The sequence below is a fragment of the Mus musculus genome, chromosome 15 (genome assembly GCF_000001635.26).
Source record: "Mus musculus strain C57BL/6J chromosome 15, GRCm38.p6 C57BL/6J".
Lineage (NCBI taxonomy): Eukaryota > Metazoa > Chordata > Mammalia > Rodentia > Muridae > Mus > Mus musculus.
The window spans coordinates 82,016,480-82,038,312 of record NC_000081.6 but is presented as its reverse complement, the minus strand read 5'-3'; the positions used below and the strand labels follow the sequence as shown (position 1 = coordinate 82,038,312).

At 45.8% G+C, this 21,833-nt stretch overlaps 1 protein-coding gene across 7 annotated transcripts in view; it reads right to left on the bottom strand.

Annotated features, from left to right (window-relative positions):
* Positions 1–21,833, bottom strand: part of Xrcc6 (X-ray repair complementing defective repair in Chinese hamster cells 6) — a 52,253-nt gene that overhangs the window by 1,773 nt on the left and 28,647 nt on the right. For 3 of the 7 annotated variants that reach the window (XM_011245456.3, XM_006520442.4, NM_010247.2), the window contains 11 exons: positions 21,115–21,203; positions 19,220–19,332; positions 15,730–15,868; positions 15,252–15,506; positions 12,625–12,808; positions 10,902–11,088; positions 9,023–9,191; positions 8,589–8,750; positions 7,051–7,180; positions 2,536–2,636; positions 743–856 (listed from right to left, as the gene is read on the bottom strand). In XM_011245456.3, the coding sequence (XP_011243758.1) occupies positions 743–856; positions 2,536–2,636; positions 7,051–7,180; positions 8,589–8,750; positions 9,023–9,191; positions 10,902–11,088; positions 12,625–12,808; positions 15,252–15,506; positions 15,730–15,868; positions 19,220–19,332; positions 21,115–21,190 (1,630 nt within the window). In that variant the 5' untranslated portion in view covers positions 21,191–21,203. Of the gene's footprint in view, positions 1–742; positions 857–2,535; positions 2,637–7,050; positions 7,181–8,588; positions 8,751–9,022; positions 9,192–10,901; positions 11,089–12,624; positions 12,809–15,251; positions 15,507–15,729; positions 15,869–19,219; positions 19,333–21,114; positions 21,204–21,654; positions 21,832–21,833 lie in introns of those variants that run through there. The other 4 variants (XM_006520443.4, XM_006520444.2, XM_006520445.2 and 1 more) reach the window with 4 other exon arrangements.

The following is a 21,833-nucleotide window of genomic DNA, read 5'->3' as shown; positions in this document are numbered from 1 at the left end:
TTGCTGGGAATTAAACTCAGGACCTCTGGAAGAGCAGTCAGTGTTCTTAACCACTGAGCCATCTTCTCCAGCCCAGCAGCCTAATTTTTAAAGATGAGGTAGAGAAACTGGAGATGGCCTAAGGTTTAAGTACATTTTGTGCTCTTGCAAAATGAGTTTGGTACCCAGAGTTGCATGGTAGCTCATGACCACCTGGAACTCCAGTTCCCAGAGATCTGATACCCTCTTCTAACCTCTACAGGCAAAACACCCATAAAGTAATAAGATAAATCTAAAAGAAATTTTGTAAAATAGTGGGCTAGTGAATGGTTCATCAGATCCAAGTATTTGCCATATAAACCACATAAGGATGGAAGAAAACTGACTCCACAGAGTTGTGCTTCAAGCTGCACACATGTGCCATGGCACAAATGTGCCCATACTACCTCTCCCTCCCCCACACAAGGAAACAATATAAGCACTCCATTTGTGCCAAAATGCAGTTGTGTAGAAGTTTCTAGGCAAGGATTTGTAACACTGAGCCACGGTATGCCATATATACAAATTTCTGAGAAGACCCGGCTGCAGCTCAGTGATACCACTGCTTGCTTGCTTGTGTGAAGTCCTGACTTTGACCTCCTCACCCCCACAGTACACCCACCACCATTCCCAAAATGAAGAGAAAGGAGACAAATCACCGTGAGGTAAGACCATGAAGCACCTTTAAAGGGAGCATATGCATCTATCCACACCCAGCCCTTACCTTGTTTTCTCTTGGCAACTTTTCCCTCGGGATTATAACCTGGAGGATAGACAAGTTCTTTAAACTCATCTGCCAGGGAACCCAGTCTTTTCTTTATGGCTTCAACCTTGGGTACTAGAAAATCAAAACAACACAGTATTCAGGTGAGTTATGTACATCCAAGAGACCTGCCACTTCCAGCTCTGTGGGGAACAAGAGAGCACTGAATTGGGCTGAGGGAAGGGCTGGATACAAGGCAGCTGACTGGACCATTAAAACATGCAACAAAACCCTTCAGACATTCTTCATGCCTGGCATGCTATGTGAGGGACCTCCGTATATTCCCAAATCCTGGCAAGTGCCAGTCCCCCTTATTTAAATGGTGCAGTATTTACATATAGCCCACACACATACTCTCGCATCCTTCAAGTCACCAAGAGCAAACATGGAGGTAGTCCTTCCTCACAGGCTGCTGAACCTAAGGATTGTCTTTTGCTAAACTCAGCTAGACAGTCCCCACCACCATGACTGCTTATAACAACAGCTATTTTGTCTGGTATTAAGAGGCCATGGACAACTGGGAAGCTAAGCAGGCGAGACTAATTGTTCTGGTCCTATTAACTGTTACAAGGACCTTCATTAAGTCCAGACTGCTTCCAGGGACTACTCGTTTCCCTGTCACAGTCCACGTCTCATAAACATGCGAGAGCACCACCATCAAGAAGAGGTCTAGAAAGAAGGCCAGGAGCCCAGGCCTGACAGGGCAGAGCAAGCACAGTGGTTCCGGGCGCAGGCAGACTCAGTAATATCTCGTGCACCCAGTTCTGAATGCTCCGCACCTGTAACTTAGAGAAATCATTCCTTCTCTTAAAGCCCCTGCTTCGGAATTATGTCAGCTGAATCAGCACACAGGACAACAGTGCCTGCCACTGTCAGCCTTAGTCAACGTTATCAGCAGTCACACATAGACATGGGGTGACCTAGTTAGTTCAGAGTCAGGTCTCGGGAGCCTGCCACTCTCCTGTCACTGCAGAGCTAGCTCAATCTGTTCAAGGCAGTCTAAGGTGACCTAGAAAACCTGTCAGGCGGAGACGGTCTGGACAAGGAGGTTTGGAGACATTTAAAAAACAAAAAACAAGAAACAAAAAAAAAAAAAAAAAAAAAAAAAAAAAACCGCATCCAGGGCTGGAGAGATGGCTCAGTGGTTAAGAGCACTGACTGCTCTTCTTTTTTTTGTTTTGTTTTTTGTTTTTTTTTGTTGTTGTTTTCCGAGACAGGGTTTCTCTGTATAGCCCTGGCTGTCCTGGAACTCACTTTGTAGACCAGGCTGGCCTTGAACTCAGGAATCCCCCTGCCTCTGCCTCCCAAGTGCTGGGATTAAAGGTGTGCGCCACCACGCCCGGCTCTGACTGCTCTTCTAAAGGTCTTGAGTTCAAACCCCAGCAACCACATGGTGGCTCACAATCATCTGTAATGAGATCAGGCGCCCTCTTCTGGAGAGTCTGAAGACAGCTAGAGTGTACTTACATATAATAAATAAATAAATCTTAAAAAATGTTTAAAAAAAAACAAAACACATCCAGATTACTGGTCAGAGCAGCATCAGCCAAACAAGCGGTCTTCTATTGCGGTTCCTCCAGTACACACTCACAGCAGCACTGCTTGGAGCTGAGACAGGCCCAGGCCTCTGATTTAATTTAAAGAGTGTTCTCAACTAAGGATGTAGCTCACCAAAGAGGAAGAGCTCCTACCCATGTGTTCAATCCCCGGCACCAACACACAAAGGACTCCCTGGCTCAATCCACATCTCTTACGTGTCAGATCTACCACTTGCTCCGACTCCATCATGTCCAAAGCTAGGGCCTCCAGGTTGCGGAAGTGCTGCTGCAGGACTGGATTCTCAAAACTGTCGCTCCTGTCAAACAGCATCAAAACATAAGAACTTCCAGTAAGAAAACAGAACCTCCAGCTAGTGGCAGTCCAAGAGCAGTTGAGAAAAAGACCACAAGTGAATAGCAGAGACCTCCATATCAACTCCCCCAGACCCCCTCTAACTTTTAATTTATCAGTGGATGCTGGAACAAAGCAAACCTGGCTTGTCACTAGAAGCTTAGGCAGAGAGGAGAATAGAAGATGCAGAATGACAACTGTGTCTTCTGTGCACAGAGCAGCGTGGGAGTTAGGAGATTGAAGCCAGAGTCACACAGGTAGAGCTGAAGCCTGCTCTCTACTGCTTTACTTTTTTTTGGGGGGGGGGAGGGGTTTCGAAAAGGGTTTCTCTGTGTAGCCCTGGCTGTCCTGGAGCTCACTCTGTAGACCAGGCTGGCCTTGAACTCAGAAATCCACCTGCCTCTGCCTTCCCAAGTGCTGGGATTAAAGGCATGCACCACCACTGTCCCACTCTACTGCTTTCCTAGTTGGATGAAACTGACAGGGGGTCCTTGTGTCCTCTAAGCCTGTTTGATCTGTAAAATGGGCACAAAACCAACCTTTCAGGGTTCTTTCTTTCTTTTTTTCTTTTTTTTTTAAAGTGTGTCTGTGTGCACCATGCCTGCAGAGGTCAGAGGTGTCCTGACATAGGTGCAACTATTAGACCTCTCAGCCCCCTTTTCAATTTCTTAGGAGGATGAAAGGACGGGACTGCGGTGTGGCTGTGTGTAGAGGAGAGTAGGCAGGTTTATTTTTAAATATTTCCCACAACAGTATTGCATGCGGAACAGTGTCTAACACACGGAATGTTTTTTGTTGGTGGTGTGTATGTTTGTGAGACATGCACCTGAGATCAAACCCAGAGCTTGTACATGCTAGGAAGGTACATCTCCAGCCCTCCATGGTAGAGTCTTAGCGCTCATACTTTCAGGGGAAGGAGTAGAGCAGGAAGTTAGAGCTGAAGGGGAAAGCCTTTCTTTTTTCTTTGGGTGGCGGGGGTTGGGAGGAGACAGGGTTTCATACATTCAAGCTGGCGTCAAGCTTATTGTGTAGCCACGGATGACCCTGAATTCCTGGTCCCTCCACTGCTCACCATGCAGGGATTACAGGTGGATGCCACACCCAATGAAAAGGATCATTTGCCCAGAACTAGAAGTAACAGATAGCAAAGATGGAATGTGAAAAGGGCTCTAACTTGATGAGAAAATAAAGAAAAAAATCTGACTTTTTAAAATTGACTTTAAAACAGTCTACAACTGAAGCGTGGTGATGCAAGCTGCTAATTCCAGCACCCAAGCAACTCTGGGCTAGAGAGCAAGACCATGTCTTAGAAAGTTAACAAAACAAAAACCAAAAAGCCACGCCATGTGTCCTGAGAAGATATACAAATGGCCAAGACATATGAGTTGTTCAACTGTCATTAGCTATCATTAGGGAAATATAAATGAAACCACGATGAGCTATCACCTCACGTCTCAGAGTGACTAGCAGCCTCGAAGCCCTGGATTCAACTCCTGACACCAAATAAACCTGGCATGGTGGCACTTGCTTGGAATCCCAGCATGGAGAGGTTAGGGCAAGATCAGTAGTTCAGGTTCATCCTAGGCTACACAGCAAATTCTAGACCAGCGCTCAGGAGACAGTCAGTAGTAAGCAGACCAGTATGAGGACAAGCAGGACTACACACTGAGTCAGTGTCTGTCCTTCCTCCCTCTGTCTGTCCTCCCACCTGGAAATGATGTCATGTATCCCAAACCAAGCCCTGAACTCACTATAATCAAGGATGACCTCCAACTGCTAATGCTCCTGCCTCCACCTTCCGAGCCGGGAGCTATTGGCATGGCCCACCACAATGAGTAATAAATATTGTCTCTAAAAACAAAAATGAAGACAAGGAGCGTGGCCAGCATGGGGAGAAACTGGAAACCTTTTGGTGAAGATGCAAAACAGGTAAGGAACCATGGAAAACTGTATGGAGGGTCCTCAAATAGTAAAGCTGCCACCAGTGAGGTGGCTCAGCAGGTGGAAGCACTTGCTTCCAGGGCTTGCTGCTGCCCGGCTGACAACTCGAGTTTGATCTCAGAACCCACAGTGGAAGACAACCAATTCCTGAGAGTTGTATACACATTACTTACACACACACAGATAATACATAAAATTGTAAAACCTTTCAAATAAGGAGCTGGTAAGACAAAGGGACTTGCTACCAAGCCTGAGTACCTGAGTTCAATCCCCAGAACCCACGTGACAGAAGGAGAGAGCAAACTCCTTTAGGTTCTTCTCTAACCATGAATTGGTCAAACACAAAATAAATAATAAAGATATGTCTTTTAAATAAAAATAGAACTATCTGGGGCTGGAGAGATGGCTCAGCGGTTAAGAGCAGTGACTGCTCTTCTGAAGGTCCTGAGTTCAAATCCCGCAATCACATGGTGGCTCACAACCATCTGTAATGGGATCTGACACCCTCTTCTGGTGTGTCTGAAGACAGCTACTACAGTGTACTTACATATAACAATAAATAAATCTTAAAAAATAATAGAACTATCCAAAAATTGAACTTAGGATAACAACAGTATATTAACACCACCATTTCATTAGAACCCTCCTTATAACAGCCAAAACATAGAAACCTTCCACTTAATTAAACAAAATAGCATATTATATATGTTATATAAATATATATTAAGAATATAGTATGGTATATATTTAAGTATATTAGAAGATTAGCCTTCAAAACAAACAAAAAAAAAAACAAAAAACAAAAAGAAGGGTCCAGAGAGACGGCTCTTGGTCTTCGAGAGGACCAGCACCCACATAGCTGCTCACCACCATCTGTAACTCCAGTTTCAAGGAATCCAATGCCCTCTTCTGACCCCGTGCATGCTACAATATGATGCACAAACATATATACATAAATCAAATAAAAAACCAATCTTTTTCGAAAAGATGTTTTGGTTAATGACAGGAGGAAATGCAGACAGCGCACACCAGCACTGCTGAGTCTATATGACACTACCCTGAGAACAGACTCAGTTCTCATGTGCACATCTGCAACAGTCAACTCTCAGGAACAGAGAGTGGCGGAGGCCGAGGGCTGGGAGGGGACAGCAGCTAACCAGCGGGTCTCACACTGCAGCTGGGCAAGAGGACAAAGGGCAGCACAGCATCGTTGCCCTGTGGTTTCTCTACAGTGAACTCTTAAAGGAGGTGGGTATCATACAGAAAATACAAACTGAAAAACATGGCATGTGACAGGTGTCTGCAATCATATGCAGGCTTTAAGAGATGTTTTCCATTAATAAAAAGTGACCTGAGAGCCTGCTGCAGTGGCCCGTGTCCCAGCACTCAGGAGGCAGAGGCAGGCAAAACTTTGAGTTCAAGGCTAGCCTGGTCTATAGAGTGAGTTCCAGGACAGCCAGAGCTACACAGAGAAACCCTGTCTCGAAATAAACAAATAAATGAATGAATGAATGAATGAATGAATGAATGAATGTAGCTCGAAGGCTGGAGAGACAGCAATCAAGGGCACTTGCTGCCCTTGTAGAGGACGTGGGTTCAGTTCCCAGCACCTATGTGGCAGTTCAAGCCAGCTTTCACTCCAGTCCTAGAGGATGCAACTCCTTGAACACTAGTCATAGACAGTGGTGCATATATCCACATGCATGCTTACCCCTCCACACACACACAAAATAAAAATAAATAAGTCTTACAAAGGTAGGGGGGCGTCGTGCCACAAACCTGCAATCCCAGCATTCAGAACACTGGGGCAGATGGAATACTGCAAATTTGAGTCTAGCCTAGCTATACAGTGAGTTCTAGGCTAGCCTAATTTATGGAGTAAGATCCCATCTAACCAAACAAGAAACTAAATAAGCATGTGTCTTTTTGAACTTGTTAAACAACTAGCCTTTCTTTTCTGAAGAAAGCCCAGGCTTGCCTCAAATATGTAATGCTCCAGTATCAATTAGAAAAGGCTGGGGTTACAGGTACATACCACCACACATGGCTTCTACCAGCACAGGCTGAGACTCTACAAGGTAAGCAGAGTTGCCACGCAGTGGAGGCGCATGCCTTTAATCCCAGCACTTGGGAGGCAGAGGAAGGCAGATTTCTGAGTTCGAGGCCAGCCTGGTCTACAGAATCTACAGAGTGAGTTCCAAAGACAGCCAGGGCTACACAGAGAAACCCTGACTCGAATCCCCGCCCCCCCCAAAAAAAAGCTAAGCAGAGGATCTTATGTACTTTTGGAGTTCTTGGTGCTAATGAATGATTCCCTGGTTTTGGCAAACTGAACAGAAGAGAATATGCCCTCTTAGTCTATGTCTAACTTGAATTTCTGATAAGGCTCAACTCTGGAGAAGGCTCCAAAAAATGCTCAAGGGTGACCCAGCGCTCACCTGTATGTGAAGCGGAGCTTTTGAACAATGGCCTTCATCTTGTCTATCTGCTCCTGGTTGGCCGTCACCTTCTCAGTAAAGGGCACCTTCCGCTTGTCATCGGCATAAGGGAGGAAGACAAGCTGGAAGCCTGAAGTGGGGAGACAGGTCTTCTGAGATTTCACTTACGATTCTGCTGTTTGTCCCTCTGTATACTGTGGTGCTGGGGCTGAGGGTCACAAATCCAATTTCTCCTTTACCAGGGGCCACGCGTGAAAGTCAGACTAACAGACTCTCCGGGGATGCACATGAAGCCTGACAGAGAAGGGATGCCCCAACAAGGAGCCACAACCAGGCAACAGCGGTTGGTCCCAGCCACTATTTATCCTCCTCTTCCTCTTCCTCCTCCTCTTCATTTTAGATAATCCAGAGCCAGCTGGACAGTACCATCCTTGGGGGGCTAAGTTCCAGCCTCACTGGGCTCTCCTCTGAGCTCCAGCTTTCCATTTTCATTCTAGCTTCCAGCATACATTAAAGAGGAAGGAGTTATGTGGATTCTAGTCCAGTTCCTTTCGGACTCAAGAAGGAAAATTCCAGGCACTTCAACCAAGGCTGCTGCCAGGTGAGGGGCCCTTGATGACAGCACTGGAGGTGGTGAGCAAGTAAGAGGGAGCCATCAGGCCAGTTCTCCCCTCTGCTCCCTAGCCTCCCCCTGCTGTCTACTATTGATAAGGACTTTGACTGGGCTGCTGGGTTTAGGGGGTCAGCCTGCACAGCACACAGCTTGAAACGGGGAACTGCAGCTGGGAGGTTAAGCAAGCGCTTATTCCAATGAGAGGACTGCATTTAGGCAGGACCATCAGGGACACCTTGTGGGAGGCATGAACACTGAATTATCTCAAATATAGAACAGCTTCCCAGTGAGAATGGAGGTTTAACTTGTGTGCCCGAGTTGGCTGGCTAATAAGTGTCAGAGAGGGTCTAAAACAAAAGAGAGTAAGCTCCGGGACATATCCCATGGGACAGTCATAGCTGTGTGTGTCACAGCTGTGTGTGTCACAGCTGTGTGTGTCAGTGCATACCTGTAATCCCAGCACTCAGACGGCTTGGGCAGGAGGAACACAAATCCTAGCCTGGGCTGCATAGTGAGACCATGTATGGAGGGGCTAAGAAGAGACTAAAGCAAGACTGACTTCAAATAGCTAAGCAGTTTACATTACACCACATAACCTTGGCACTTACAGGACAAAAACCAACCATGAAGGGTGATGAGACACTTTCAATAAAGAAAAATATCAGCGAGAAGCCCTGCCACTTGCAGCAGAAATGTGCAAATAGTCAGAATGGAGACAATCCTGAAGCCTGACTATGTGCAAATAGTCAGGATGGAGACAATCTTGAAGCCTGACTATGTTCTCTCTCCACACAACCATCTTGGTGGCCTTGTCGAGTGGACCTGCAAAACCTTTTAAGGCTTTTAAACACACATTTCCGTGGCCTAATTGATGCTAGGGGACTCAGGTGCTTCAGGACCCCCAAGGGACCTCTCTGCCACATACCTCCTGGAGTCACCTGAATGTTCTGATCATCCAGCTCCTCTTCCTGGGGCACCAAAGCCACAAAATACGGGGAGACGTTCTTCCGGGGTGTGTATCTACACACTGCTATGACCTCCTTCTCCACACACTTGGTGAGCAGAGCGCTGAACAAGGTTGAGCTCCCTAAAACACAACTGTCTCAGTGGCCTGCATCTCCTTCTCCCCTCACGCCCAGCACAGTCTTACAGGTTTTCTTTCTTTTTTCCTCCTCCTTCTTTTTACTCCAGCTGCATCTCTTGTAGGTATCTCAGCCATTTAGGAAACACAGCCCAACAAACCCAGTGACAGGCGCTGGCTGTCCCTTGAACAACCATTTACCAGGGACGTCCCCCAAAATAGGGTGTCTACACTTTGACCCTTTCCCAGGGATCTGAGCAGGGAGTCTCGGCACTCACCACTGACCAGGGACTCCTCCGGGTACACGAACAGAGAGGGCCTCAGGTAGTGCTGCTTCTTCAGCATCACCGTGGGCTTAAAGCCCATGAGGATCAAACCTGGCTCATCAAACCGCTTCAGCTCCTCTGTCTCCTCTTTCTCCAGCACAATCTGACGTGTCCCATAAGTCTAAAGGAGAACGGGCCGGCATAGTAAGGGCCACAAAAGGGCTGTGTGGAGATGAATCTGCGGCCACCAAACATCAGCAACTTAGAATTAGCTCTGGGGGGGGGGGGGGGGGGGGGCAGGGAGAAGGCAGAGTGGGAAACGCACTTGCTACCCAACTGTGAGGATGTGTTTAGATCCCTGGCAGCCATGTACCACTCGATGTGCCCACAATTCCGATGTTGGTTTGAGAGGACACAGAAGGATCGCGAGGCTTGCTGGCCAGCCAATCTGGCTAAGAAAACCATAAGCTTTGGTTCCGTGAGAGGTCCTGTCTCAAAGAACCGAGGAGGAGGGGAACAGAGCAGACACAATGTCCTCCTCTGGCCTCTACAGGCAAGTGGATAGCACACATAGTGGCAGAGTCAAATTTGAGTTTATAACAACAACAAAAGGCCCTTCAGATTTATTCAGGCGAGTGGGTTAATAAAGAAACTCAGTGGTCAGAGAGTGGCTGCCCCATAAGTCCATCTGACAATCTAGTCCCTTACAAATAGAAGAACATGCCTTATACCTCATATCCTTCAAGCAGCAGGAGAAACCATCTGGTATGAAATTTATACTCAAACAGAAAGACAAAAAAAAAAAAAACCCTCATAGATTGAATAAAAATATTTCTTTTATTCAGTTGGGTCCTGAACGTATATAAAAATGTGATCCTCTCCCACATTTTACGTAATTAAAAAGGATGTGTTCAGCCAGGCATGGTGGGGCATGCGTTTAATCATAGCAGTAGGGAGACAGGCAAGTGGATCTCTGAATCCAAGGCCAGTCTGGTCTACAGAGTGAGAACCCATCTCAAAATAACAAAAGGTCATGCTTGCTTTTCAATATCACATCCTGGTAAAGAATGTACAGCAGAGAGAGGACGAGAGAGAGAGAGGGAGAGGGAGACGGAGAGGGAGAGAGAGAGAGAGAGAATGTACTGTACCTTCTTCTCATGCTCAGAAAAACAGATGTGGTCATTTCAAAGGAAGGGGAAAAAAATCTGACTAGTTCAGCAAGGAGAATTTCTCACAAACGAATAGCCCACTGCATGTATAAACTCTAACTCCTCACCACCTGGGGTAACCACAAAGCTCTTGTTGTCGCTCTACTTAAACGGTTACAGTAGTGTGTGCTAAGCAAGCCACCAACACCTGGCCTGTTCCTTGACATATGCCATAGCTGCAAGGCCAGCTGCTTCCTGTCCTGACCGTTTATCCAGAAAGACGCAGTTTACAGTGACTTACTTCACTGGCTAGCTTGCTCAGTGTGTCTGTCTGGTTTTCTTTCGCCCAGACATGGTCTCTACACAGTCCTGTCTGTCCTGGAACGAACTCTTGTAACCCAGACTGTCCCCAGAGATCTGCCTGCTTTTGTCTCCTGAGTTCTGAGATTAAAGTCATGTGCCATCATGTCCAGCTCCTGTTGTTTAAAGATTTATTTATCTGCATGTATGTATGTGCAGCATGTGCACGCCTCGTGCATGCCTCATGCATGCAGAGGTCAGAAGGGGTCTAGTCTCCTGAAACCAAAGTATGGTTGGCTGTGAGCCACCATGTGGATGCTGGGACCAGAACCTGGGTACGATGCATGGACAGGATATGTTCTCTTAACTGCTGAGCCACCTCTACAGCCCCACCTCTCTGTCAGTTCTTAAACAAGATTCGGTAGGAAAGGTTAGCCACCTACCAGAGACCGCTTGGTGTCACTAGGCAGGAGTAGACTGCCGGTGTTTACATTAAAAGTCCTTGTCTTGGTTTTCACTGGTTCATTTGTTTCCCGATAGAGTCTCACTGGAAAAGGCTTGTTAGCTTTCTGGACCAAGTTATAAATGCCCACCATGAGTACTACGTCTTCACCGAGCTTAAACTTTAACCTGGGGGAGGAAAGGGAAAGAGAAACAAAGCAAGTATGAGCGAGCAGACTGTACTTTCCTATGTAAAAGGTTTTCACAGCATCCAAGTTCCAGTCTGCGTTACTCTGTCCAATAACCTTAGTCAAAACACAAATAGTGAATGGGCTGCAAACAGAGTTCAGCACTGGGCATGGGGGCACATGGCCAATCCCAGCAGGTGAGGGACTAAGACAGTAAGACGCCCTGAATTCAAGGCCAGCACGGGGAACAAATATGACCAAGTACCAGGTACGCAGGTCTACACACAAGACTCTGTCCCAAACAGTAATAAGAACAAACAAGTGGAGAGGTGGAGAAAAGGTAAAACGTGGTCAAGCATGATAGTAGACATCTGAAAACCCAGCTTAGAATACACAGCAAGACCCTGTCTTTAATAAATAAATAAATAAATAAATAAATAAAATCTAACAGGGCTGGCAAGATGGCTCGGGGGTTAAGAGCACTGACTGTTCTTCCGAAGATCCTGGGTTCAAATCCCAGCAACCACATGGTGGCTCACAACCATTTGTAATGAAATCTGATGCCCTCTTCTGGTGCGTTTGAAGACAGCTACAGTGTACTTACATATAATAAACAAATCTTAAAAAAAAATCTATTATTATTATTATTATTATTCACCTCATGCTATTAAAAAAATCAATTAAAGCTAGGCATGGTAGTCTACGCCTTTAATCCCAGCACTTGGGTGGAGGCAGAGGCAGGTCTGATTTCAGGGCCAGCCTGTTCTACAGAGCAAGTTCCAGGACACCCGGAGCTACACAGAGAAACCCTGTCTGGAAAAACAAAAGCACTTATTTATCTGGGGGGAGGGTGCACATCCACAGCGCGGGTGTGGGAGGGCAGAGGGCAGCTTGAGAAGTTGGCCCTTTCCCTCCACTACAGGGGTCCCAGGAGGAGAACTCAGGCCGTCAGGCTTGGCAGCATGCACCTTTACCTAGAGAGCCAGCTTATTAGCTGAATGATAATATAATTTTAATGACGATAACTAACACCTGGCAGCTGGAGAGATGGTGCAGTGGTTAAGAGCACTTACTGCTCTTCCAGAGGTCCTGAGTTCAATTCCCAGCATCCACATCAGGTGCCTCACAACCATCTATAATTCCAGTTCTAAGGAAGCCAATGCCTGTTCCCCTGTTTCATACATAGGCACCCATACATATATATAACTTATCAATACATAGCATCTGTTAAGCGTACTTGTATGTTAGATGTCTCTGACTCACTCCTTACGATAAATAACCTAATGGTGCAGAGGTCACTACCATCTGCCATGGACAGAGAGGGGAGGAGGTATCAAGGGATGCTCAGAGTACTTAGCGCTCAAGGACACAGAAGGCTGCTGCGTGACTGTGGAGACATACCCTGCTGGGGAAGAACTGACAGTTCATGCTATCCCGAGGAGGCCAGTGGGAGAACAGTGTGGGGAAGTCAAATCTATGCCTTGCCTGCGATTTGTTAAGGGAGGTATGAGCAGGCTAGCCCAGGCTGGGTGCCCACCTGGACAGAACTCGCTTTTTGGTCTCCTTGGCTCGAACCTTCCTTAGCAGGTCTTCCAGCTTGCTTGACTCCTCGAAGTGAACCCCAAGGTCCTCGTCCTCAGCGGTGGTGATGATGTCCCTGTAGAACACGGATACATCAAAGCCTCCTGGCTTCTTCAGATGCATCAAGTCAAGGAAGATCCCTGGTGTGAAGAAAGATTAAAACCAGGGATAGCGAAGGACAGCAAATGGGAATTACTGTTTTTTCTTTTGAGACAGAACTCACTTTGTAGGCCAGGGTGGCCTGGAATTCAGAAATATATCTGCCTCTGATCAAAGGAGTATGCTACCATACCAGGCTAAGTTTGTTTATTTTTATGGGGGGCGGGGCCTTAAGTTTTTTAAGTTTTTGTTTAAACAGAGATGGTGCCAGGCCAGATGTGGGGATGTATATTATATTGTATATTATATTGGTATTACTAATTCTTGGGAAGCAAAGGAAGGAGGAATGTAACAAGTCCATAGGTCTACACGGCAAGTTTGGGGCCAGCCAGAGATACCAGGTGTGACTTTATTTCCATAAAGAAAAGATTTGAGAGATCATATCTATACCAGAGAGGCTGAGGCAGTAGGACTGCTGTGAGTTTGAGGCTATGTTGGGCCACATTTGAGTTTTGGGCCATCATGAGTTACATTGTGGCCTATTTATTTGTTGTTTGTTTATTTATTTTGGTCTCAAAGATGGAGCAAAGCAGTCCCGTGAGGTGGTGCAACATGCCCATAATCCCAGCACCCAGGAGGCAGGTCAGGGTTAGGACCAGGAAAGCAAGGTTACCCAAGTTGCACAGCAACCTCCAGAGCAGCTTGGGTGACAAGAGAATCTGAATCTACCAAACCGACAGGCAGTGCTCAGTGTCTTGCTATGTGACCTAGACTGAAGGTCGTAGACTAAGCAATCCTCCTGCCTCAGTCTCCCATATATCTAAAGCTATGAAACAAAACACTGCCCAACTCTAGCATTTGCTTTCAGTTAAATAGAAATGGATCGCATTTGCTGGTAGCCCAGGCTGGACCCATATTCTTCTTGCCTCAGTCTCCAAAGTGCTGGGATTTGAGGTAGGCATCACCAGGTGCGGGCAAACATCCTTTATTCTCTGTTTTAAAGCTGTATTTACCTGTTATACCAGTGTTTTGTTTGCATGTATGTCTGTACTTCATGAATGCAGTGCCCACAGAGGCCAGAAGAGGGGGAGGAATCGGCTTCAGATGCCTCCTTCTCTAGACTAGGCATGACAGTGCGCAGCATTAACCCCATCACCAGGGAGGTTAAAAAGGGAAGATGGCCTGCTTGAGGCCTGCCTGGCTACAGAGCACTTCCAGACCAGCACGGCTTATATAACAAAGCCACCTCAAAAACAAACAAAGCTCCCACAGAATCTAGATAGACTATTAACGTTTCCAGGACCTACAGAAGTGCCTATGCCATTCAGCTGTTACAAGTACTTCCAACAACTTTCAAACAGCCACCATCCATTGCATCACTGAGGTCAGAACAAGTAAGCTGTGGTGGAGACTGTAGCCAGATGGAAGGCGACAGGCCACACTAGTGTCTCCCCCTTGGCTCTGCTTCATCTTTCCTTTGTCTCTTGGTGGCAAAAGCAATGCTTGAGCTATAAAGAAAGTAAGTTAGGAGCAACTAAAAAGAATAAGAAGGGCTGGACAGTGATGGCACAGACCTTCAATCCCAGCACTCAGAGGCTGAGGAAATGGATCTCTGTGAATTTGTGGCCAGTGAGCCTACAGGTCAAACTCCAGGACAGCAAAGACTACAGAGAGAAACCCTATCTTGAAAACAAAAATGGAAAAAAAAGCAAAACAAAACAGAAAAAAAAAGAAGCACGGGTGGGCTCAATAGTTAAGAGCACTGGCTGCTCTTCCAGAGACCCTGGATTTGATTCTCAGCACCCACGTGGCAGTTCACCGTTGTCGAATGCCAGTTCCAGGAGATATGATGATGACTTAACGACCTCTTCAGGCCTGTACAGGCACCTTGCACAAAAGTGGTGCACACACATCTACGCGGATAAAACATCCATATATATATAACATTTTTAATTAACTAATTTTTGTTTGTTTGTGTCTTCAAGACAGATTTCTCTGCGTAGCCCTGGCTGTCCTGGAACTCACTCTGTAGACCAGGCTGGCCTCGAACTCAAAAATCCACCTGCCTCTGCCTTCCAAGTGCTAGGATTAAAGGTGTGCGACATCATTGCCTGGCTATTAAGTAATTTTTTAAAAATTAAAACATACGTTCATTTGGAGCTGGATAAATGCACAGACGTGCATTTAAAACCCCCAAATGCATAAAGTAAATAAAGTTAAAGGGAAAAAAGCAACTAAGAAAATAAGGCTGGAGAGATGGCTCAGCAATTAAGAGCACTGACTGCTCTTCCAGAGGACCTGGGTTCAGTTTCCAGCAACCACATGGCCACACACAACCATCTGTAATTCCAGCACTTGGGCACGGGATGCCTCTTCTGACTCCACAGGCTCCTGGATGCACACGGGGACATAACTACATACAAGCACACACACACATACACACTATTTTTAAAGCAATGATAGAAGAACAAGGGAAGTGCCCACCAGTGTCCCGGAGGTCGCTGGCTTTGGTCCTGGCCCGGCTGGCTTTAGCACTGTCACGGCCATGGGGGTCGTCTTCATTGGTGAACAGCATGATCCTCTTGTGACTCATCTTGAGCTGGACGTCGCTGAAGAGGTTGGCACAGACCCAGAGCACTTCACTCAAAGAGTAGTCAGACCCATGGCCAACCGTGTCTCGGAAGTGCTTCTTCCCCTGTTGTCCCTTAAACTGGTCGAGCTCTAGCACTCGCTTAGCGCCTGGTGAGAGGCAGGGCAAACAAGAGTCAGCCAACTTCACCACAGGCTAACAGGCCAGGGGCCCTGCTCACTCAGCCCTGCCTAACTAGAGTGGAGGGACCTTCTGTGCAGGAAACCAAGGCCCTAGCCAAGGTCAAAGCTGCTTCCTCCTCCAGGGCCCTCTTTTGTTCACCTTAGTGATATTCTCACATTAAGGAAGCCGTGTTCTTTGACTATTACTGACCTGGGTTGTCCAAATCTTGTAAGACATAAATATTTTTGAAATTCACTGAATTTTTATCTTTCTCGGTTCCATAGAACACCACTGCCAGGAGATCCCGATCGCTGCTTATGATCTTACTGGTGTACACACTCTGGATACACTGTAAAAAAAAATAAAACTCCCTGAGTGTTAGCTTAACACTAAGTCTCTATAAGTATCTGGTGTGGCACAGAGCCCTGTTCAGTCTGGATGCTGCGTTAAGTCTGGCATGGCGGCACATGACCGTAGTCCCAGCACTGGGAAGGAGGAGGCAGGAGGCTATAAGCCTGTTACCATCATGCTGGGTTTGTATAATGCTGGGGAATGAACTCATGACTTTACGCATGGTAGGCACGTCCTCTACCAACTGAGCTGATCCTCAGGCCTGGGTATCTGTTTTTCATTCTACATGTCATACACATTAAGAGTCGACTGCCTGGGCCACATGACAAGTCTCACTCTATTAACTTAGCAGTGAGGAACTGCTAAGTCACTTGCCATACCAGCTGCATGCCTTCATGTTGGCTTGGTTTTGTTTCATTTTTAAGATTTTACTTTGTTTTTTGAGACAGGGTCTCTCTACATAGCTCTGCTGTCCTGGAACCTCTCTGTAGACCAAGCTGGCTTTGAAGTCACACAGATTTGCCTGCCTCTGCCTCCCCAGCACTGAGATTAAAGGCGTGCGCCACCACTGCCTCTTTGAGCATTCATAACAGTGGCTTCTGTTTGTTATCTCTCAAGAAATGGCTACTCAAATCCTTTGTCCCCCTGTCCCTATTTTGAGACAGGGTCTCATGAAGCCCAGGCTGGCCTCAAACTTAAATATGTAGCCAAGCATGACCTTGAACCTCTGACCCTTCCATTCCCACCTCTCAAGTGCTGTAAATACTACTGTGTATCGCCAGCCCAGGGTCTCCACACGTGAGGCAAGCGCTCTACCAACTCCTCTAAATCCTTAGTTCTCTTCTGCCCATTTTAAAGCTGTGTTGCAATTGTTTATTAATAGTAATATTCAATTCTCAGGATTCACTTGCAAAAAGACTTGTGTACTTGTGTGTGTGTGTAGTGGGGGATTTAAGCATCATTAACAGAAATTTTCTAAGGAGTCCACATTTTTAAAAGTGGTATTTAAAGGAGCTGGAAAGATGGCTCATCAGTTAAGAGCACTAACTTTTCTCTTCCAGAGGACTCAGGTTCAATTCCCAGCACCCACATGGAGCCTTACAATTGTATATAACTCCAGGTCTAGACATCTGATGCCCTTTTTTGACATCCACTGGTATCAACTATAAAAGTGGTACACAGACATACCTACAGAAAGAACACCCATATACACAAAATAACTTAAAAAATATGTAAAATTTCAGTTAAATATATTTTAAATTAAATAAAAGTGGCATTTTCTGGGTGTGATAGTACCCATTTATAATACTAGCACATGGTATTATACCAGTATAATTTATAATATCAGTACATGGGAGATGGGAGACAAGAAGATGAGAAATTTATGGTCATCCTTGGGTACAAAGTAAATTCTGAAGCCAGCCTAGGCTATATGAGACACTCAACTTAAAAAATAATGATTAGCCGGGCAGTGATGACGCACGCCTTCAATCCCAGCACTTGGGAGGCAGAGATAGGCAGTTTTCTGAGTTCAAGGCCAGCGTGGTCTACAAAGTGAGTTCCAGGACAGCCAGAGCTATACAGAGAAACCCTGTCTCAAAACAAAACAAACAAACAAACAAACAAAAAAACAGTGATTAAAAAAAAAAAAGTAATGATGGCGGTTAGAGAGATGGCTCAGTAGTTAAGTAGTTAAGATGGCTGACTGCTCTTCTAGAGGTTGTCCTGAGTTCAATTCCCAGCAACCACATGGTGGCTCACAACCATCTGTAATGGGATCTGATGCCCTCTTCTGGTGTGTCTGAAGATGGCTACAGTGTACTCACATACATAAAACAAATACATCTATTAAAAAAAAAAAAAAAGTAATGAGAGGGCTGGGGAGATGGCTCAGTAACCATCTGAGCACGTACTGTGCTTGCAGAAGACCCAGGTTCAATTCCCAGCAAGTCACACCAGGCAGCTCACAACTATCTGTAACTCCAGCTCCCAATGATCTAATACCCCTCTGACCCTACCTACACACACACACACACACACACACACACACACACACACACACACACACACACCTACACACACACACACACACACACACACACACACACACACACACTCTGATTAAAATTTAAAATAGCCAGGTGATAGTAGTACACACCTTTAGTCTCAGCCGTCAGGAGGCAGAGGCAGGCAAATCTGTAGGAACTCACTCTCTACAGTGAGCTGCAGAACAGCCAGGGCCACACAGAGAAACCCTGTAGTGACAATTTTGGAGTTTCAGTTTCTTTGAAAAAAACACAGAAATACTGTAAAAATGTGTTTTCACTTAGATGCCAGGTGTGGGATGTGGAGCTGCTCGGGACTGTCCTCCGCAGGTGACTGTGATTTGTCTCGTGCTCAAGCGGTGCTGTGACTTTTTTCAGCTGCAGATAGTTCCTGCAATTGTGTGATGCTTGGCATTCTGAAGGCTTTTGGGAGAGTATATAAATGCTAGGGCTCCAAGAGACAGGGTGGGTTGTTGGTTGCTGCTGGTCATGGTTTGTTAAAGAAGAAATGGTTTGCACAAAGAAACAACAGGAAGAAATTGGGTATCCTGATGACGAAGGTCAAACTTGCCCCAATCAGCACAGAGTAGTCTAAAAATAATGTCACCCTCTTTCCAACCCCTGACTCTATTCAGGGATCTCTTTCCTTTCCTCTCCATTCTTTCTTCCCTCCTATCTAGTGTTAGAGGTTGACAGGGCAGAAGAAAAAGGGTGGGGAAGGGAAAAAGAAACAAGAACCCACAAAATAGCAAAAGGCAAGGTACAAAACCTTATCTCAAAAAACAAAGAAAACAATTTAAAGTGGCACTAATTTCCTTCTTGGCAGACTCTCACTATGGCGTTACACTCTTTCTACTTTAGCCTCCAAGGTGCAGATTACAGGCATATGACATCATTCCCAGAGCATCTTTAGAAGTGGGAGGGGACAGCTACAAATTAAGTCTGATTGACACCAAAGGGAAATTCTGGAGGCCACATGAGGCCTGTGGATAAGAAACAGTCTGACAGCCTTGGAACCAGTGTTGCACTGCAGGCTTAAGCAAGTCAGTCAGGAGACACAGGCTATCCCTGCCGTCCTGACCTCATTACCCACACACGTTCTGCTCCACAGTCTTCTTCCTATTTTTTAGCTTTGTGTCTTGAGACAGGGTCTCCCTATGTAGCCCTTGTCTGTCCTGGAACTCACCATGTAGACCAGGTAGGCCTCTACTCAAGAGATCTCTCTGCCTCTGCCTCCTGAGTGCTGAGATAAGAGACATGAGCCACCACACCCATTCAATGTTTGGGGTTGAATAATGTCTTACCTGGATGCTCATATCAAAAGGTGTGAGTTCATCTTCACCCTGAGATTCGAACATAGCCCTGGAGGCATCAACCAGAAAAATCAAGCTATCTCTTCCTGAATATTTATATTCTCCTATGGAAAAATAAATGGAAAACAATGTTTGCCTTTTGCATTGTATTTATTATGTTTACCAATCACACAAAACAGAGACAAGCCCATAGAGTTACAAGTAGAACTTGACAAATTATAAGATGAACCCACTTAAAGCCTCCACTCCTGTCAGGACCCTGAGTCCTATGTATATCTCTCAAATCGTTAGTTTTGACTTATTTTTATTTCCTTTAAAAATTTTTGCTGGGCGGTGGTGGCGCACGCCTTTAATCCCAGCACTCGGGAGGCGGAAGCAGGCGGATTTCTGAGTTCGAGGCTAGCCTGGTCTACAGAGTTAGTTCCAGGACAGCCAGGGCTACACAGAGAAACCCTGTCTCGAAAAAAAAATTTCAGCTGGGTGTGGTAGTGAGTATCTTTAATCCTAGCACTCAGGAGGCATTGGCTGGCAAATCTCTTTACTTCGAGGCCAGGCTAGTCTACAGAGTGAGTTCTAGGACAGCTAGGGCTACAAAGAGAAACCCTGTCTGGAAAAAAAATTATTAATGTATTCATTTTATTTTGTGTGTGAAAGTTTTGCTTGCATATATATGAATGTAAAACCATGTGTGTGCTTGTTACTCTCAGAGATCAGAAAAGTGCATTAGGTCCCCTGGAAATAGAGCTATAGATGGTTGTGAACCACCATGGGGATGCTAGAATTAGAACCCAGGTCCTCTAGAAGAACTTACTTCGAGGCCAGGCTAGTCTACAGAGTGAGTTCTAGGACAGCTAGGGCTACAAAGAGAAACCCTGTCTGGAAAAAAAATTATTAATGTATTCATTTTATTTTGTGTGTGAAAGTTTTGCTTGCATATATATGAATGTAAAACCATGTGTGTGCTTGTTACTCTCAGAGATCAGAAAAGTGCATTAGGTCCCCTGGAAATAGAGCTATAGATGGTTGTGAACCACCATGGGGATGCTAGAATTAGAACCCAGGTCCTCTAGAAGAACAGCCAGTGCTCTCAACCACTGAGCCATCTCTCCAGCCCCTGGGAGTCTCTTACACCATGAGGGAGGTTTCCTAGTGCAAGCCTGGAGCTGGGCTGATTCCAGGCAAGAGGCAGGAGGCAAGTTAGAGACCAGGATGTATAGCCACCAATGCACCCACTTTTATGTTAACTCGATTCCCAGGAGTCATTAGAAGCTCAAAGTCAAAAAAAAAAAAAAAAAAAAAAGAAGCTCAAAGTCTACATCAGTTACAGAGTGAGTTTGAAGTCAGCCTGGTCTACATAAGACCTTGCCTCAGAAACAAACAGGAGCTGGGGAGGCTGCTCAGTGGTTAAAGCAATGGTTAAGAATACTTGACGCTCTCTCACACACGATCCAGCTTCACTTCACAGAATGCACATGGAGGCTCACAACCACCTATAACTTTAGTAGCAGGAGATCCGACTCCCTCTTCTGGCTCCCTTTTGCACCAGACATGTACAGAGGTGTACACACATACATAAAATAAAAATAAGTAGATTTTTTTAAACAATCAAAAATATGTAAAAAATAAAGTGACAAATATTACCATGGACAGAGTCATTTATTGAAGATTAATAAATTCTCTATCGTGGTTAGTAAAAAAAAAAAAAGGAAAATAGGGTTAGGAATGTTCATAGAGTGAAATAGGATCTAAATAATAACTGTAAAACTCAAAGGGAGAAAAAATATTTTAGATTATCTGAGGAGAAAAGGGAGGGATATCAGACAACATAAAGTGCTCCCAGCAAAAAAAAAAGTACACAGCGAAAATCTTCCACACAGGCCACTTACCACCTGTGTCGGGGCTCTCCTCCTCCTCTTCCTCTTCCTCGCCCTCAGTTTTGTAGTAGGACTCCCACTCTGACATGTTGGTTTGCTCACTAGGTGAGAGAAGTTATGAATTTAAATGAAAAAAAAAAAAAAAAAAAAAACCAAGGCAGGTAGCTCTGTGGTAATGCGCTTTCCTACAGTGTACCCGGACCTATGCCACACACACCAGAAAAAAAAAGAGAGACAGACAGACAGACTTCTGGGTTCTCTTTAGATCTGTTCTAAATGCTCGGGTCACTAATAAAGAATGTGAATGATGGCTCCTGCTTCCTCCAAAGCTCTCCATATCATTGGAGAGGCAAGAGAAATGTGCATGGGGTCATTGCTGCAACAACCTCCCCTTGGCTATCCCTTAAGGATGCTGCAGGACCAAAATGGCTAGGGGTGAGGGCGAGGTATAACATAGCGGCTCAGCACTGAAGGTCCTATCTCGAGCTCCAACTGGACTGGGACGGTACTTGGTGCTCTGGCTGAAACATTCGTCTTCATTTCTCCCCCAACCTTCAGCTAGAGATTGGCTCAACCACCAGTCCTGTTCCGCCTTCTGGGGAGAAAGGAGCATGACCCAGGTCCTGCAGGTCGACAGCGCTGCTCCGTGGTGAGGCCAGGGGTCGCGCGACACTAAGCGTGCAAGCAAGCCACCAAGGCAGGCCTCATCCAACACATGTGGTGCGGCGAAC